At 38.5% G+C, this 20,159-nt stretch overlaps 1 protein-coding gene across 2 annotated transcripts; it reads right to left on the minus strand.

The window, feature by feature from the left end:
- Positions 1-1,241: 1,241 nt before the first annotated feature.
- Positions 1,242-17,915, minus strand: LOC145776929 (arginyl-tRNA--protein transferase 1-like). 2 transcript variants are annotated; one of them, XM_082588170.1, is made up of 12 exons: positions 17,824-17,915; positions 15,899-15,967; positions 15,569-15,706; positions 15,172-15,228; positions 14,788-14,868; positions 6,738-6,824; positions 4,796-4,905; positions 4,334-4,462; positions 3,708-3,740; positions 3,427-3,602; positions 1,897-2,111; positions 1,242-1,791 (listed from the first exon to the last, which is right to left on the minus strand). In XM_082588170.1, exons 1-12 carry the CDS (start codon positions 17,912-17,914, stop codon positions 1,547-1,549), a joined length of 1,431 nt encoding a protein of 476 aa, XP_082444296.1. In that variant the 5' UTR covers position 17,915; the 3' UTR covers positions 1,242-1,546. The 2 variants fall into 2 exon arrangements, with proteins under 2 accessions (XP_082444296.1, XP_082444295.1); XM_082588169.1 differs by having other exon boundaries at positions 4,796-4,917.
- Between the last annotated feature and the right edge of the window lie 2,244 nt (positions 17,916-20,159).

Consider the following 20,159-nt stretch of genomic DNA (forward strand, 5'->3'; position numbering starts at 1 on the left):
AAATAATGAAAACTGACTATTCGAGATGTAAATAACTAAAGACATAAAAACAGCACGAGGTCCCAATGATGCTGGTGGACAACCTCTCCAGCACAAAGCGAGGTAGAAGAGGTTCAGCAATCTCATCTAGAATGCAGGACTGTGGAGTCGGAAAGATTTTGAAGTGTCCAGAGTCAGAGTCGTAAAAAAGGTACAAGACAATAAACAAAATTTTTTTGTGATCTTTTTTCAAAATATTGTCTCAACATTTCTTTGCTGTTAGACAGATCGATGTGGAGGCAGGGTGTGAAGGCGATTGCGGCACTTTGAGGTGAATCCAGCCACCCTCGGTACCTAACGGGGATATCACCGGATTAAAACTGGACTACACACACACAACCACTGTAGAAATATTTCTTTGCCAGACCAGCGGACAAGACTGCTGTAACGGCTGGCACAATAATGTTCGACAGAATTCACATGCCAATGAACACAGTATATTCGGCCCACTGAGACAGGCCTTTTTTAAAAGATAATGTAACCTACCGATACATCATTTGACATCAGGCATTAAAGAGACTAAACCAGCGTGGACTTTATTGGGGTACTGGGGTAGTTTTTTATGGTTGCCTAAGACATCGAACTCAAACTCCTTGCATCAAATTCGTCATTAGCAAGTGAAAAATTTTTGAGCTATTTCGGAACTCTTCATATGTGTATTTTGCAAAGGCTGTCTTACTTGCGATAGAGTTAGGTGCAGGATTGCCAGATTGGCGGTTTTACTGGTGGCGTTTTTTTGGGGCTTCGGGTTTGAATAGGTTATTTGCTAAACATTGATGTTACACTTCTATGTATAACAAACCATTAAGTTTCTGCTTTGTTTACCATGATTAATTTTAATTTAATTACGGTAGAAACACTGCTTTTGTGAACAATCTTTGTGAAATGTTAAGGTGTAGTATAATCAGATTATTAAACTCTCAGACGTTGGGTGATGCTGATTTTAGCCCAAACCTAAAAAGTTGGCCCCGTCATGCATTTAGATCGGATATGGCTGTTCTATACTGTTATGGTCGTATTTGTAATTGAATGATGTTTCACTGCGTAAAGAATAAAAACAAATATATATATTATGTATAGTAATCAAATATTATTGAATTGCAATCCAGGCAGCGCAACAGCAATTAAGTTTCGCTGTGTTCATTTCAATGCACAATTTGGAAAATCGTTGCCTGTAGTGGGAACACCGCGTATTGCCTGCCAAAATAACATAGTGAGTGAATGGTTATGCACCACTAGAGGTTCAGAGAGAAATTAAATACTGGCATACGACAAGGCGGAGGCTTGGGTAACTTCACCTTCAGCAGTCAGACACAAAAAAATTATCCTAGTAAACAACTATTGAAAGAGACCCTGGCTAGGTAGTATGAGAAATTAAACGATAAAAAGAGGGAAAGGCTATTTTTCTTTCAAAAAGCTGAGATTAATTAAAATAGTCAGGGCACAACCATAATCGTTTCTACTGCCTTCTTGATAAAGTGAATTTCATGCAACCTCTTTCCCGGGATTAATCGCCGTCGGACGGTCGGTAGAGCAGCATGCGTTTGGCACACGTTCTCCCAACCAAGGACACGTATTCTTTTACTTGCTTGTCTTCCGCTTCTACGTCAATTGGAGTCACTCGACCGAGACGGCGCGAATATTTGTGCCGCTTGTACCTTCCGTAATCAACCACTGAGCGACGATACAAGCATCTGACGTCATCCAAACTGTCAATAATTCCTTCACTGTCAACAGCATCGGGTAATCCCTCTGTATGACAAAATTTAGGCTTTATAAGTAAAAATAATACTACGAAAACTCGCAATTATAAGTGCGACTTTACAAGCAGTGATAACAAAACGTCTCATTTCTCACCGTTTAATTCATTGAGTCTTGCATAAGACTGACTGTCTAAAGTGGCCATGCAGAAATGAGCTGGTACCCAGTTGTATGTCTCGGGACACAGAAGATCTGATGGCTTGTATGCAACCTTGTATCGCATCTTCGGACAGGAATGGATGTAGAAGCCGAGGTAGTAGTACTCAAGGGAAGGTGATTGCTGCTGCAGTTGAGTCACAAAATGGATTTCACTGGATAGAAAACAAACTATATTAATTAATATTAAACAATCTCGAGGAAAGGCAACTGAACGAACTCTCAGCAGTAATTTGTTTACCAAAAGGATAAGCGTGAATACGAGTTCAGCAGAGGATTGTCGGCTTTTAATAAAGGGACTACATGAGGCAAAACATACAATCAAAAGCTGTTAATTGATCTCATCGCAGCCCGTACCCTTCCTACAACATTTTCTTTTTCTAACTGGAAAGAGGATGTGCGTTTGCTGAGACCATAGCGACCTATATACACACTAGGACTTGCCAAAGTGCGAACTAAAAGCAGATGTAATTTCGATTTTGAGCTCTAAGTTAAATTCACTTTATATATATATATATATCCCTTTGAAATAAGAGTTTTGAGAATCCAAATTGCCAAAGTGTGATCACTGAATCTCAAATCACCGTAAAACTCCAAATTTTACTTTTAAAAAAGGTAAATCTTTCTATATTACCAGTGCTGCCAAATACTTTTTGGATTTCCAGCACGAGAGCCAAATTGTAGTCTATGGTTTGGTAATAACAGCACAAAAGTAGATCAAAATCACAGAAAATATACAGAAAGACTATATTTATTTACTACCACTCTAATATCAACTTGTAGTAACGATTTTAGCTACGCGTTTACATGACCTTTGTATAAAGGTCGCCATGGATGAAACAATAGACATACTTTACAAAAGTGGTTTGGCAATGAGTTAAGCGAATATAAACTTGCACTGCAATATCTTCAAAACACAAACTTTCTGGATAAAAAAATCAAAGCCTGTGCTGCTCTGAAAACGATTGAATTTGTTATGATTTATTTTTTTAACAATGCTATTCAATTCAATTAATTTGCTGTCAATCCGTTGTATTTTACTGTTTAAGGCAAAAAAAAATAGAACAAAAGATGCCAGAAAAATTTTCTGCGTGGAAAAATATCTTTTTGTGTTGCATCGGAACCGCTGCTTGTCAACAATGAGCGAACAACCAACATGCTTCCTGTACATGTCTTCACGACCCATATTATTCCTGGAACTTGTGGTGACATGAATACAACCAAGAAAACAGAGACAGCATAGTTTTTGAGACAATGAATAAGCGTAGTACACTTGCCATATCGACCAAATTTTAAAAAGGTTTTTGTTTTCTTTTATACTGCAGAACCAAACAGCATCCCAGACAGCTGCAGTCTGCAGACGTTGAATCAATGTAAAAAACGGTTGATTTTCTGTCTGCGATACCAGTATGACATAGGTATATTTTCTTAATAGTTATCAAGTCAAACCATTCAGTATGTTAGCAATACCTAAGCGCAGAGTAGACGCCCATCGAGAGAAAGTCATAATCAGTGTCATAATACAGATAGACAGAGGAGACGCATTTTGGCAGCACATCAACGACTCCAACAGCTATCAGCTTGTCGTCGACCCAGTATTGGTTATGAAAAGACCCGAAACCTTTTCCTGGCCCGCTGCCGTCGAACTAGAAATTGCATATTAGGATTAGTTTGCTGTTGTTCCACGTTGAGTGTTAAAAGCTCGTTAAATTACATTGATTCAACGACAATAAATAATGACTTTGGCTTACCTCCAATGGTGATTGCACGAGGAATCTATTCCACTGAAACAAGAAAAATATGCATCATATTAACGTCCAAGAACTTTCCCAATGCTTGAGTCGGTTTAATTTTGAAAAATATAACATAATCAATTGAAACGATGGTCATGGCAGTTGTTACAGCACAAAGGCAAACAGATATCAATGCCCACTGCCTAAAAGTTAGAGAAACAGATCGGTTGAAACTGGAGATACAACAATACGTAATCAACGCACACCAAGATTTATAAAAACTTGCGTGGGCGAGAGGTAAGAACATCTACCCACGCTCGAGAGGACATAGAACCGACGTCAACCAATCAAAAGTGCGTGGCTGTGCCTTGGTTTGATATTTAATAACCACGTGCTTGAAGATTAGCTGCCTTGTCAATCACAAACCTACACGAAAAAATAAACACTCAGCGAGTGAACATAATTCATGCAAAAAACTGATTCTCAGCCGCAATTTTGGGTCATAGTTCTCAATACATCCAACTGTCATCAAAATATTGCAAGATTTAAAAAATGGCCTCAGTTGTTTTCTACAAATTACTATTCGTTTAACAAACTTAAGCGAGACATTATTTTAACAACGATTGAGAGTGAGACTGCCAGACCTGGTGCTCGTTGCAATCGTAGGGTGTGTCTTTGTGAATGTTGCATTGGTATTTCTGGTACAGTGTCCACGATTCGTTTTTGGTTCGTAAAAACTCTTCGTTTTCTATACTGGCAGGAACCAGTCTGACCTAGTAAAAACACCTTTTATCAATGTTTTTTTCAGCACTAGATTACGACTTTAAAACCAGTCCTTTTGAAAGAGTTAAAAAAATCACATTCGGAAAAAAAGTTGCAGGGAAGATTCACAGACGAAGCGTTTTGTCATCTTGTATGAAAGTTTTCGTATCTTTGAAACAAAAGCAACGCATGGAAATTAAAGCAAAGGATCACACAAGCATACGACGACACAGCCCAGACAGCAAAATCCGTCATTGTTACATAGATACATCGTCTGCAGACGTTGAATCAATGTAAAAATTACGGGTTTTGTTGTCTGGGAAAGCACCTTGATCATACCGCACCTCTAGCCTGTGCTTGCCATTGGGAAGCTGCGTTAAGTGTGGCAAGTGATCGCGCAAACTCTTTTGCATGGTTTGTGAAGGGGCAGTTGGAGGTTTGACGGCGGATTCACCTGTAAATACAACTGCTGACATAATTTCAGGCTTAGTTATGTTCTGAGAGAGAGCTTTTTCACCACGTGCTGCAACGGTACTCAAGTATGCCCCGAAAAGCTTCACGATTTGACGTCGACGAAAATATATATGGGAAATGTGGTGACTTAATGCAAACAGCTTATTCAAAGTCAGTCTTGCCGGCTTACTTAAAATCTCCTTGCTTTCTTTAGAGACATCAGATCACTTAACTGGTACGACTCGGAGTTTGATTGGGTGATATTTTCAATCAATTCTGCATGTGATGTCACAATGCATTGCCATTTAACCGAATCTAGTATATTGTTTCGATCGAGGAACGTGACTTTAAACCACCTTGCCTGAGCGAATGCGTATTTCGTTACGTTACGCAAGAAACTAAAAGGAAATGCGACGAGTGCCTTTAAAGGTGGGCGACTCAGCTTACGCTTTTTGTATCAAACAAAATGTTCTACAAAATTGCGAACGGAAGCTGCAGCATATGATGTTACACCTCAGCATGTCACCTCCTTCGCAAAATGAATCAGCATAATATGTTCAAGCGTGTTCGTGGTACATCCCTTATAATTTAATATGAATAACCTACTATATTTAAATTTTAATCAATGCATGCGCGCCCTACAATCACGAGCCATTTATTTACTAACGATCTGTTGTGGGAATTTCGTTGAATCCCCACAACAGAGTTAGCATGACGTGACAGAACCGAGCGTACACTGGTCTGCCGTCGTCGAAAAACGATTCGAAAAACCTAGTCCTGTAGAGGTGCCGTAACTATTAAGCTAAAGTAATATAGGTATTTTAAACAATAATACAAAATTTACACATTCAGTACTAGTTTAGTAACTTAAAAATATGAAAAAATTGGTGGATCCCAATGAAATAAAATACTGTATGAGCGGCATAGAAAATAAGTAGAAAAATTTCGCAAATTATTTTCTTAGTTTCCCAATAAAATGCCTCAGCTTCATTGTCAAATGGAAACTTTGAAAATTGTAGTCAGGAGCTGCTTGTGCGTTAAGCCAAAGCAGTACCGCATTGCAGCTAGGTCACCTGATGGTAATGATATCAGGTCAACAGCTAAAGGCTGTTTGGGAACTTGATAAACAAAGGCATGACATGTATTCATCGTCAACGTTTTTCTGGATTCATGCCTTTGTAGTTTTGTTAAGAAGTCTAATGACTATACTAGAACTAGCAATCATGCAACGAAACTGTGTGTCAGTGTGGACATAAAAAAAAACTTTGAACCTCTAATATTGTATTAGGCAAACCGGCGAACACTCGAAATAATGGAGCTCAGAAAAACTTGTAAACGAGAGATAAAGTGCCTAGTCAAGCGAATCGGGGATTAAAGTCTTCTTGAAATTCTATACAAACTACATACCCAGCACAATGGAACCGGCCTGTGCTATGAAACGCGAATCTTTGAAAACGCTTTGTCTTTGGTGAAAAAATTTGTACACAAAAATCTAATTTTTCTCATGCTACACGCAGCTGGGTATCAAATAAGGTCGGCTTCTAACTCACAATGCACATACAGTTTAGAAACACAACATCTAAACGTGGGTTGGAGAACGTACGTCGCACACCGAGGAATATTTTTCATGGCTTCAGATTTCGTACATGTCCATAGCCTCATACAATTTTGCCCATCTTGGGGGGTTAACCAATTGTGGACGAATCCAAAGAAAAGTGAAGATATTTTAACAAAATACAGAGTTCAGAAACAAACAACGTAAGCTATATAGAGAAAAATCACAACTTTGTCGAAATTGACGATTTCTCTCAATTTATTTCTCTTAATTCTAACCTTTGGTTCTCAACTTTTCCATCTTTCTTTCCGTACGAATCTGCTTTGCTTTTCTACACGGTGGTCGACTAGGATCAGCGCCAACACCTTGAAAAATAGAACATTGTTTAACCTGCACTACCTACAAAACGGTAGCTTGCCAACAGTGGCACTATGTCCTTGCATATATCGATGAATTCAATGACAGCTAAATTGGTATGATTTACCGTACGATGATGATACCAAGCAGAACCTGACCAATAAACAGATTGATTGACGTTTATTTTGTTGCGAGTATAAATACACACATTCATTAAGCAAAGTCAAATAATACAAACGATCACGTAGAATGTGTGCAGGCGCGGATTTATGGGGGGGCCCAGGAGGCCCGGGCCCTACCCCCCCCCCGAAATTTTGTGAAGAATTGTTGAAATTGTATGTTTCTGCATCAAATCGTTTGATATGCTTCTAACTAACAGCTGATATTAGTCCCACGACGGACTTAACTTATCCCAGGGAGGGGGTTGAGAGGATAATTTTTCGTTATTATTATGGTTGAAATGATCCATCGATCAGACTCCGTTATTTTCTTTCATACAACTTCAAATACATTTTAATTTTAATAGCATTATTTGTTGGAGCTGACTCAGCTGAAACCAACATTGAACCAAATGACGTCAGTTGAAACAATCTGAAACCTTGAATGGCTGTTTTATAATTTTTAGTCTTCATTATAATTTCAATCAATTACCGCATATGCCTGCAAAAATACAAATATCCAATTGGTCATGGACACTGCATACAGAGTTTTAAACCAGATTTCAAGTTTACTAAAACAACTGAACTTTGCATGCTTAGCAATTTTTATTCCAGTAAAGTTTAATTTTTAAACATTCACAATTGATGAAAATGGCTGTTTTAATGTCTATTTTAGTAGTTCTTAACCGGGGGTCCGCGAAGCGATTTCAGGGGGTCCGTGAAAGTTTCAGAGTTTGCAGCATGATTGATACATTACGAAATTTAAAAATTGGTTGATTGTGCTTTATTTATGTAATACTGTGACGTTTGGCTTCGATCACCGCAAGCCCGCGCGAGGAACTAAATTAGTCTCGCGCTTGCCTTCAGATGATCTCACATTTTTTGTAAGTTACACGTTTCATTTTTTGACTAGGTTGAGAAAAATGCATCAGTTTTGAGTTGGTTGAGTTACAGGACGGTTATTCATTTTTTTGCTTATCACTAGAGAGAAGAAACTGAATTAATAAAACAAAAGTGCACAAATATTGTTTCTCTTCATTTTGCAAGTCGTTGAAAACTGAGACCGAAGAAAGAAAAGTGAACAAGTAGACCGTTTCGCGCACATTGGTGACCCCGACAGTTCAGTTTATAACAGGAGTGCGATCAATTACGATATACTGGCAGGAAGGAAGGAACGGCAACCCTGGCGTCGTCACATCAGATGGTCACTAGGTCACGAGCAAAACTCACAATGGGAATGGGAAGCCCCACAATGGGAAGCGAGATAAACAAGAAACAAGGAGCATCAAGATCGACAACACCAGGTAACCTACCACTCGTAGGCCTACCAGATTACAAATTTTCGCATCCCCCTTTGACTCAAAAGATTCCCTTCAAATCAAACAATCCCGCTACTGATCCATTCACATTTGACCCATTTCAACCAGTAGCATCTCAACAACAAACACCCTCTTTGAATTACCAACCAGGAAGAAAGATTTTCATAGATTTTAATAAACAACATCCTTCCATCTGGTTTGCCGCATTGGAACTCAGGCTAAAATTCTGGAACATTACAAACGAAAATATCCGCACAGATATATTAGTAACACATCTAACTGAGGAACCTTTATTAGTTATCCAGGATTTACTGTTTGAAGAGCCTACCTACGATTCCATTAAATCTCGTTTATTAAACAGGTTTGAACCATCAATGAGTAGCAGGGTGGCGGAATTATTCAATCCAACACACTTGGGTGACAGACGGCCTTCAGACTTATTAATACACTTAAAGGCAACTCTAGCGCGAAAAGATATCTCCCCTAGCATGCTAAAAGAAATGTTCATACTACGCATGCCAGAAAGCATCCGCCTCTCGTTGTGCACCATGACTGAATCCTCCGTGGAACAGCTAGCGGAAGCCGCGGATAAAATGGTTGTAATCTCTCCATCACCCGGAATTCATAATATTTCCTCCGCTTCTACAGGAAATACGGCTTTGAGCGAATCCATAGCTAAAAACGAACGAAGAACCCTTCAAGCTCGTCTTAGTCACTTGGAGGAGAAAATGGAAACTCTTCTAAACCAACATTCACCTTCTAATAAGCCTTCAACCTCTGAATGCCAATCACCTCATCATAGATATTCGGACTCGAGCAATTTTCGCCCACCTAGATTTAACCAGCACAACCATCCTCAGTCACGAGGAAGGCAAAATCTTAATCAATTATGTTTTTATCATCAGAGATTCGGCAATAGAGCATTCCGATGCACAGCACCATGCGAATGGCGTCCAAGAGCATATAACCAGGGAAACGGATGGAATCCACGTCAATAGTGGCGGATGTGGAGAATCAAGGCAGAAGCCCACTTCCTCATGTTCGAGATCAACGTACCGGAACTCTATTTCTTATCGACACGGGTGCTGAAATTTCAGTGGTGAAACCGAGTAAAACTGAGCGGAAGTATAAAATCACTGATCGTACTTTGGCGGCTGCCAATGGTTCCCCCATCGCAACCTACGGGTACCGTTCCATGACAATAGAGATCGGTACTACTAAACCATTTAAATGGATTTTTATGATTGCAGATGTGTCCCATAATATTATTGGCGTGGATTTTTTGGCTCACTTTTCCTTATCGCTGGACTTCGATCGAAAATGCTTGAGAGATCAAGAGCAACAGTGTTTCGGATATCTAGTGGAAAAGATGATATGCAACATTCAAGCTCCACGACCATTTGTTCCACAAAACGACTTTATGAAGATTTTGGCTAAGTACCCTGATCTAACCAGACCTCCAAACCGCAAAGACCCACCGAAGCAGAGAATTAAGCATAAAATAGTGATTAATGGGTACCCCTGTTCTGCTCGACCACGCCCTCTGACTCCCGAGAAGTTTCGTCATGCTCAGAAGGAAATCGATGATCTGATGGAAGCCGGCATTATACGAAGGTCCGATTCACCTTTTGCTAGTCCTCTACATATGGTCCCTAAATCAAGCAAAAATGGGTCTACTTACAGGATGTGTGGTGATTACAGACAGTTAAACAAAATGACAGTAGAAGACAAATATCCGGTCCCAAAAATTCAAACTTTGTTTCACAGGTTACAAGGCTCAACAATATTTTCAAAGATCGACCTGGTTAAGGCATACCATCAGATTCCGCTGGAGGAGGAATCTATTCCGATGACTGCAGTTACAACCCCGTTCGGCCTTTTCGAATACTTGTCCATGCCCTTTGGTCTTAAAAACTCGGGTGCTACATTTCAACGATTCATCGATCATGTTTTGCAAGGCTTAACCAATGTAATGGCTTACATAGACGATTTAATAATATTTTCCTCTTCTGCAGTAGATCACAAACGTCATCTTGAAGAACTTTTCCAACGCTTAGACCGATTTGGAGTAGCCATTAATCCATCAAAGTCGGAATTCGGTTTGCAACGTCTCAACTTTCTTGGACATATCGTAACACCGGACGGAATTCTTCCCTTAGAAGAGCGTGTAAAGGTGGTCAAAGATTATCCTCGTCCTCAAAAATGTAAGCAATTGCGTTCATATCTTGGATTTATCAACTACTATCACAGATTTGTGGAGAATTTGTCAAAATATTTAGCCCCGTTATACGACCTGCTGAAGAAGCCCAAAAACAAAAACCAGGATCTTGTTTCTTGGTCTGACGAAACTAAAGAATGTTTTGAAAACAGTAAAGAGTTGTTAGCAAATGCAGCACTACTAGTGTATCCTGACAATAATTTGCCAACAAGTATTCAGGTGGATGCAAGTGACGTTGCCATAGGGGGAGTTCTACAACAAAAACATGATGAAACCTGGAAACCAATTGCTTTCTTCTCCAGGAAACTAGATGACACACAAAAAAGGTACTCTACTTTTGATAGGGAGCTTCTGGCTTCTTATTTATCCGTGCAGCACTTCTATCACTTGGTGGAAGGTAAGACGTTTACCTTATTCACTGATCACAAGCCACTAGTCGCTGCATTTTACTCCAGATCTGACCCCATAATTGCAAGGCGCGCACGACAAATGAGTTTCATTGCGGAGTTCACGAATGATATCCAGCATATAAAAGGAGAAGCTAATTTTACTGCAGATGCTCTGTCACGTATCGAAATTAACAATGTTATGTGTAGACAGGAAGGAATTGACTACGTTGCAATTGCGAAAGCTCAAGCACAAGACGCCTATATTCGTGAAGTGCTAACCAACCCAGAAAAGTCCAACCTGAAACTGAAGGAATTTCCTCTTGAGAACAGCGATGTGGCCTTGATCTGCGATACGTCTATGCCAAAAGTAAGATCGATTATTCCTCTCGATTTTCAAAGACTTGTTTTTGACAAGATTCATAACTTATCACATCCTGGTGTGAACGCAACTCGATCGTTAATTCAACAACGATTTGTATGGAACCTCATGAAGAAAGAAATCGCCTTTTGGGTTAAAACATGCCCCGCATGTCAAAAAGGAAAAATCGTTAGACATAATAAAGCAAAGCTTCAACAATTTACCTTACCGTCTCGTAGATTTTCCAATATTCATATCGATATTGTTGGTCCACTTCCACCCAGCAACGGTTACCGATACTTGCTTACGGTCATCGATCGATTCACTCGTTGGTACACAGCTACACCGATGAAAGACATTACAGCGGAATCAACCGTCGAAGCATTTCTACATGGTTGGATCCAATATTATGGGGTGCCGTCATCCATAACCTCAGATCGTGGCGGCCAGTTTATCAGCCAACTGTGGCATGACGCTATGAAATTCCTGGGAATAAAACATATTACGTCAACAAGCTTCCATCCTCAAAGCAACGGAATCGTCGAAATTGTCCATAGAAGGCTTAAAGATGCCCTTCGTATGCAAAAGAATCCAGACACCTGGCATCAAAATCTACCTCTCGTTCTACTGACGATACGTACCACTCTGAAGGAAGAATTAGAATGCTCACCTGCAGAACTTGTTTATGGTGAAACACTGAAGTTGCCTCAAGAATTTAGGGAATCCCCGAATCAGATTGTGGATACTCACCAATTCGTTCGCAAACTAAAAGAATACTTCGCCAGCATCCGCCCTACACCTCCACGCGTTCACAGTGAAGTAACTTCATATGTGGACAAAAACCTCTGGACTTGCAAGTATGTTATAGTTAGAAACGACCACCAACAGGTCCCACTACGTCCCCGATTCAGCGGACCATACGAAGTACTCAAGCGCAATGAAAAGTATTTTATACTTTCGATGAACGGCAAAGAAAAATCAGTTTCTGTCGACAGACTGAAAGTTTTTTATAAACCACCAGATGAACCAGAACGGAATGTCAGCAACGGGCAGGACGGCAACAATGCTCAAACAATCCCAGGCTCTCTGGAAGAGGATAGTTGGCAGGCTTTTGTGCAAACGCGTGCTGGCCGCGTGGTTGTACCGCCGTCAAGATACAAACCCTAATCTATTTGTATGTTATCCTGAATAATATTTTCTCTTTCTGCAGGAAAGTTGCATGGCCGTTCTTAGTTGGTGGATCAATTTGTCTGGTAAACCCCGATAACAACGAAACATTCTATCTTTATTCATTCTATTGGTAATCAAGAGTTGATAAATTTGTTTAGTTTTTTCTTTAAAATTCAAGAGTTCAGGCCTCAAATGTCTTTTATAACCATTCCTGATGGTTTTGATGGATGCATGTGATTTATTTTAGATTTATGCTTTAAAATGTTTACCATACTGTACTGTAATTAGAGATGTTATGGTAATATGATAAGCTTTGGAAGAGAGTTCCTTTGTTGTACCACAGACATACAATTGTATGTCTTATGGTAAAATTTATGCTAGTTTCAAATGGAAATCTTCTACATAAAGCAATGTCATCCAACTTGCATGTTGCTGATCAAAACTGATGCTTTGTGATTAGATTTTGTTGAAAAATTCATTGTTATATGTACACCCTGACACAAATACACATTTTAACAAAGTAAAGTTCAGAGAAAATAGTTTTCTTTTTTGAAAAAGGATTTACTTCAATGATTGAAGATGCTTTTTGATGTCAGTGCTATTTTGTGTCACAGTACTACAGTAGTTATATATATTGCGTTGGTTTTTGTTTTACATTGTGTTCTGCATCCTTTACATAGCATGTTAGCTAAAGTAAGAATTGGGTAGTTAGATTTCATGTTGACTTAGTGTAATCTTATGTTGTCTGAAGGTTTTTGCGTTTTTTGCAAAAGCTCATGTAGTTCATCATTATTTTTGTAATATGAGATTGTTACTTTTTAGTGATTATTTAAAGTCATGGGTTTTGATAGAAATACTGTATCTTTTAGCATGTGTTAATTAAACATCAATTTCTTGCTGATTCGCAGGACAAAAAACGTTCTCAAAAGTGATTTATGTAATTCGCCCAAGAAACCAATTTGTCCGTAGCAAAAAAAGTGATATGTAATGGAAGTACTTTGTTCTTTCGTGCAAAAGTACCATGGTCATCTCTTCTGTTCATCCAGTGATTTCATTTGTGCACATCACATATGTTTTGTCGATTCACCATTTTTGTTTGGAATATCACATGGTTCATCTGGGGGAGGGCTGGTGTGACGTTTGGCTTCGATCACCGCAAGCCCGCGCGAGAAACTAAATTAGTCTCGCGCTTGCCTTCAGATGATCTCACATTTTTTGTAAGTTACACGTTTCATTTTTTGACTAGGTTGAGAAAAATGCATCAGTTTTGAGTTGGTTGAGTTACAGGACGGTTATTCATTTTTTTGCTTATCACTAGAGAGAAGAAACTGAATTAATAAAACAAAAGTGCACAAATATTGTTTCTCTTCATTTTGCAAGTCGTTGAAAACTGAGACCGAAGAAAGAAAAGTGAACAAGTAGACCGTTTCGCGCACAATACCGTGATTTTCAAACTACTTCCCAACGAACTTGTGCGATGTCCTTTGAAAGTTCAAAGGTTTGGTTTCTTCACTAAAAAAATATCATATAAATGAATTAATTTTTTAATAAGGCTTTGTTCAACTTAATTCTTTTGAGACAGCAGTCTATTGATCAATGCTTAACTTAGAAATGCAAACGTTAGTCAGCAGTCTATCGCCACTCACAGCTTGGCAATGACAAAGATAATAACGAATTAATACTGATTAGAAATAAAAAAAAGGGAGAAATTGTTAGTAACGGTGGCAAAATTCTACTGATTTTTGATAAAAATTTATTGAAAAACTACAAATCAACATGTAGATTGCTGATTTTCAATGCTGTATGCCAGCATAAAGCTCATAACATAACTTCGTCAATGTCATCAGTCGTCATTAGTGCGTTGCGAGTTCAGCAAATTTTTCTAAGTGTGCCACTTCGAAACTTATGAAACATTTGATTCCATCATTATAGAAGCAATATAACAAAATTTCAGACAATTTTTTTTTTTAAAGTCCGCGACCGCTTCAAAGGTACCAAAGGGGTCCGCCAAAACAAAAAGGTTGAGAACCACTGGCCTTTATTATATAGCATATCGCATATGTCGTAGTATCATTGTTCATATCTGTTTTATCTTTTTCTTTCTTTTTAATTGATTTTCAAATTTTCTGGCCCCCCTCCCCCGAAAAAAAAAAACTCCTAGATCCGCGCCTGAATGTGTGGATACTGCAACGGGTGGCTGCGAAGTCTGAGCAACACCCAACTCATTCTAACCCAGTTGGGTGTTGCTTACATAGATTTGTAATTCAAGAACCGATAATTAACATTTGTCTCAGCAGGAATACATTCTACTCGTTTCTTTGCAGCATGGCAGAAAGTTTAAATTTTTAAACACAGTCACCTTGTCTTGGCTGCTTTGAAGAAGTGGGTTGATCGTTTGAAGAAGTTGGAGTTCTAGAAGAAGATTCTGCAGTTGCTGAAACTGTAAGAATATAAAATGTAAGGGCAAAGATAACGACCTGACATATTGGTTGAAGCAAGTACATGAGAGTGCAAACACACCACTTGTTTGACTTGTTGCAGAACATAAAAATGTATAATTTAGGTTCTTCATCTCCACTCACAGTAGTAAGGAGAAAATTCTGAAAATTGATCAATTCAAAAAAACATACAGCATTATTTAACATGGAATAGTCTTTGCTGTCAACATTTGTTTCACAGTATTTTAGAATCCAAAATTGAAAAACAAACAAAACTACAGCAAGGAGGCATAACTGTCGTTTACCTTGATCTTGTGATCTTTGCTTTTCAGAACAGGCAAGTGCTTTTGTATCATCTGGACCTGTCCCACAAAATATGAAGTAATCTTAGTAAATATGTTATATGTATATGACATTGCAATAAACAAATTACACTTACAGTGTGAAAATATTGATAAAATTAAGCAAAAGCACGCAAAGCACGTTGACATAAAGTAAAAGACGTCAACTATTAAATTTAACAACGATTACTAAGATGCAGACAGTTGAAAACACTTTTCAAAATATTACACTTCAAACTTTTTAAAATAGTTTTAAGGAAAGTCACAAAATTCAAAAAGGATATGAAGGTCTAAAACGCAAAACCATAAAAAATTGCATAAAATATAACGTAAATATCCAAAACTACAAATTTGGCCACACCTCCATTTTGAACAAACTGCTGCATCTTCTTGGCAACTTTTTTCTGTGATTTGGAAGTCTTGAAGTTAGCTGCATGGCATCGTATAGGATACAAGGGGCAGCATGTTTCATTCATTTTAGGTTTGTAGCAGTATTTTCCTAAAAGTTTATACATCATACATAAAAAAGAAAACCTATATGTAATTTTATTAAAAAAGTAGTTTGATAGGCTACTAATAAATAACATTTTTGTTAACGAATTAATAATACTTCAATATGTATATGTGTATAAGTTATACAACCAGCCACACTATAATGATAAAAATGATCAAATTAAACATTATACCATACCACTTCTTCTCCATCCTCTATCTATGAGATCTTGATAATCTTCCACTGTCAACTTATGCGCCCACATGCCTAAACAATAATAGAAAAGATAACTTACCATGTTTGGATGATTTAGAAATCAACTTAGATTTAATTAACATATTATATATATAAACACGCATGATTTGATTTTGTTTGAAAAGTTTTTGAAAAACAGCAAGACGCAAGTTCCAGCTTGATGACATCATATGCACACATTCATTACGAATACGGTATTTATTATAACAAGGTAATAACAATTTTGTTTTTGTATCGCTTTTAAGGTGCACAGTGGCTATTCTTACCATAAATTGTGAATACAGCCTCTGAGACTACAGTATATGCACACGTCTACTCGAGCATGACGTATGCTTTTCTTTCACCCTCTCTTTGAAAATATAACATGAAAGAAGAACAATAATAAAAAATTTCGTGTATTGTATAACTTCTAAACTGAAGAGTTTGTTTTCAACAAAATTGATGGCTCATATGCTGTTGTTTGGGTTGGTATTCCAAAGGATATCAGTCCGATGATCACGGGAAGTGCTTTTTTTTAAAACTATTCTAATTTGAAGCGACTCAGTCATTACTGCTTTCTTGTGGTGAATTTTTAATTTAAGCAGCCTACAGCCCAATTGTTTATGTTTTTTCAAATATGAGTAATAAAGTTGAAGTTTTTTTTAAATTGCTGAAATTTCACAATTTCTCTGGGTACAGGAATGTATCCAATATTTTCCGAACAAACTTGCATGCGATCTTTGTTATGATGCACTACATTTTTGCAGCAAGTTAGTTTAATGGCTGTAAAAAGTAATAATATTGTTTAAAAAATAGCTTAGTCAGTCCAGTTTGTTTTTATTTTTGACCACCACAACAAAAAACAATAGCCTATATGCCAAACATAACAGCGGTGTACAAAAAGGTAGAAGCGACAAAATGCAGACGTTATAATGTGCTTGATACCAATACAGTACAATCAGGTTTAAATATAGAGACAATATTCACAATATAAGGTAAATATAGCCTCTTCCTTTGAGGTACCCATTCCATCAATTTGACATACTATAATCACCTAATTCTCACAAATATAACAAGTATATACACACATTAATGTGAATTCATTGTATTCAAACCATTGTTCTGCCATGCCATGATGAGTTCTGCCATGGCATCGAAACAGTGACAGACTTCTGTAATCTGGGTGATCGGATAAATGGAAGTGGTGGATGTGAAGCAGCGGTGACAACAAGGGCAAGATTGGGCTGGGCAAAGTTCAGGGAATGTGGGGAAATGTTGTATGGCAGAAAATTTTCACTAAGGATGAAAGGAAAAGTATATCGGAGGTGTGTGCGGCCTGCAATGCTATATGGTAGCGAGACATGGGTATTGAGAGAGAGTGAACTGGCAATCCTGAGAAGAACAGAAAGGTCAATGGTGAGAGCAATGTGTGGGGTGAAAACGAGAAAGGAAAAAAGGACTGAAGAATTGTTGGATATGCTTGAGATGAGAGAGACCATAGACCAAATGGCAAGGGCAAATGGAGTAAGATGGTATGGACATGTGATAAGGAGGGAGGAAGGAAGTTTTCTTAGAAAGGCACTAGATCTAAAGGTGGATGGGAAGAGGAAACGCGGTCGTCCAAGAAGAACGTGGAAACAACAAGTGAAGGATGAATTTAAAAAAGTCGGACTGAAGGAGGAAGATGCAAGGGACAGGGTGAAATGGAGAAAAGGGATTAAAACAATTGCTGCGCGGAAACAATCGGCCACCCCCACTAGTGGGGAACAAACCGACGATGGATTATGATGATGATGATGTTATACTATTCCTGTAATAGATCCTACTAGTTTGAATTAAAAGAAAATAAATTTGTTAAACTAAGTTGCATCACAAAAAAAATTTCATACCTTGGGATAAAGATGAGTCAGGACTTTTGCAATATCCACATTTATGTCCATCACAACCAGTAAAATACTCCACAATACTATAGCTTTGCATGTTAACTGCTTTAAAACCACAAAAAAATATTGATTTTATACTATTCCAGAACAGATGGTAAGACCAAACCATAGCAATAAATATACAGAGGCGTTGCCAACAAGCAAACCAGAGGCTGATGCAATTTTGATTTTGAATTTTAAGGTACCTTTAGTTGACATCCCTGTAGCGGCACTATTAAAGATGGGCCACCCACATACAGCTTGTAGCAGTGCAACGGCATCCCAAGCATGGCAACAGTAGATATGAACAGAGAACAGCATCTATATTCTTCGTAGTAGTTTATTGCGTTTACACCTCCCAACTTGACGCATTGGAACAAAAGAGTAAGACCGGTCTGATGAATTTAAGCCTTAATTACAAATAGACTACAAATAGATTGAAATCAATCTTGAAACTGCAACCCATAACGAGACATAATGAGAGATGGAGCAAACTGCTCATCTTGAAAACTATTGAAACTACTTTTCTACATTCGACTGCATGTTGAAGCTTCTTGAAACATTGAAAACAAACTCACAATTGAAAACCAACTCATTTCATAACTTGACAAAACTTACATACCAAGAGCTAAGACTCCTAGTCACCCCAGTGGTTATGCGCCTGACTCAAGATCATACGGTGCTGGTTTGGCTCTCAGGGTGTGCGCTTGATCAATGCATTTCAAGAATGCTCTCAATTCAGCGGCAACTAGTGGATGAAATAATTTCCTGGCAACAACACTTCAACAATCGAAAACTTCACTCTGTCAGTCTCAGTAACCGGCCTTGCGTCAAAAGCCTTTACAAGTATGTGAAACTACCGGAAATAACCTATCAAGGCTTTGTCAGTCTGAGGATAAAGATTCAAAACCAACCAACCTAACCAATCCTGTGTTTCTCGGCAGTCGAGTGTAGCAAGAACTCAGTGATAAACATTAGACACGTGTTTCGCCCATGAGGCTGGGCTCATCAGTACCGCACCACTAGTTCTTACCACAAGTTCTCCACTGCTGCTTTTGCCAGTCAATTGAATTCTTCCCTTTGTGGAAAGAAAATAACTAAACTAACTGTCACCAAGGATATGCACACTTGCACAGTTGAGAAGGAGCGATCTTCCTGGCGTCAGCACTACCTGACTATTCACTATAGAACAGAGAGCATTGTGTTTCGCTAACCATACCGGTGTAGCCTCAACACTAGCCATCAAGACTTTTCCCAAAAACATGTGTTTCTCGGCTGCAAGCGAGTGTAGCAAGCAGGGGCGCCGGAAGCGGGGGGGGGGCAGGGGGGGCGGATAATAATCTTTCATTTTTGCCTCAAAATAATATTTACGGCAGAAAATTTTGCAACACAGTACAGGCCTTAAAACTCGTATTTTTTCGGAAGCTCCTTCTCGGCGGCCAAATCTGTGTGCTTGGAGGCCAAAATACAAAATAAAAATAACGATAGCACAAGTAAATAGAATTAAACTTGCAACAATATTAAAATGATCACTTAGCGTTGTTGAAGTCTGGGCCTGGGCGACGTCTTACAATAGAATCGTCGCACCGCGCAATAACTGCTTTATCGGGATTGTAATCCAGTACTGCGGGACCATCTAACGACACTCGCACGAGTGTCTCCAATGTGGCTGATTTTAAAGAAGTTCGCCATTCCCCTAGAATTCTTTTTAGCAACGAAAAACAACGCTCAACATGATTGTGTTGACGATGACGGCAAGGTAATAAAATAAGTATTTCAATGATGTGAAGGACATTACTAAAAGAAGCATAATTTTTGCAAAATATGATCAAAAAATGTTTTCCCCTTGGATGTCAACTAACCTAGTTCTCCTTTTTAACAACGATTCAATGTCCGACAACATCGAATCGACATAAAAACGACAATATTGCCAGCCGATGTAAATTAGCACTTCGGATTAAGACTTTGTTAAGATAAACGTCGAGAATTACAAACAAGACTTACAGCGCTGGTGATTGCAGCTGGATATATTCCATCAATAACAAATATCCCCGCACAATGCAACAGTGGCGATTATGACTCGCTGACGTAATTTTGCGTCACTCTTTGATACTACATATTTTCGACAGTTAATCCACGACCATTCTATTGCAAAAATTAAATAATTGATTAGAAGAGACCGGCGGCCAAACTTGGCTGATTGAAGAGGTAGCACCGGCGGTCATTAAGCACTACTTAGCGGCCATGGCCGCAGGCTGCTTTAAGGCTTGACAGTAGGTTACATCATTATAACATAGCATGAT

The sequence above is a fragment of the Aplidium turbinatum genome, chromosome 9 (genome assembly GCF_918807975.1).
Source record: "Aplidium turbinatum chromosome 9, kaAplTurb1.1, whole genome shotgun sequence".
In the NCBI taxonomy this organism is placed as follows: domain Eukaryota; kingdom Metazoa; phylum Chordata; class Ascidiacea; order Aplousobranchia; family Polyclinidae; genus Aplidium; species Aplidium turbinatum.

Coding starts and splice junctions, on each gene's coding strand:
- LOC145776929 (XM_082588169.1), bottom strand. CDS start 17,914: ATGCAAAGCTATAGTATTGTGGAGTATTTTACTGGTTGTGATGGACAT. Junction 14,869..15,171: donor GCAAAGATCACAAGATCAAG/GTAAACGACAGT, acceptor ATATTCTTACAG/TTTCAGCAACTGCAGAATCT. Junction 1,792..1,896: donor AAGACTCAATGAATTAAACG/GTGAGAAATGAG, acceptor TTTGTCATACAG/AGGGATTACCCGATGCTGTT.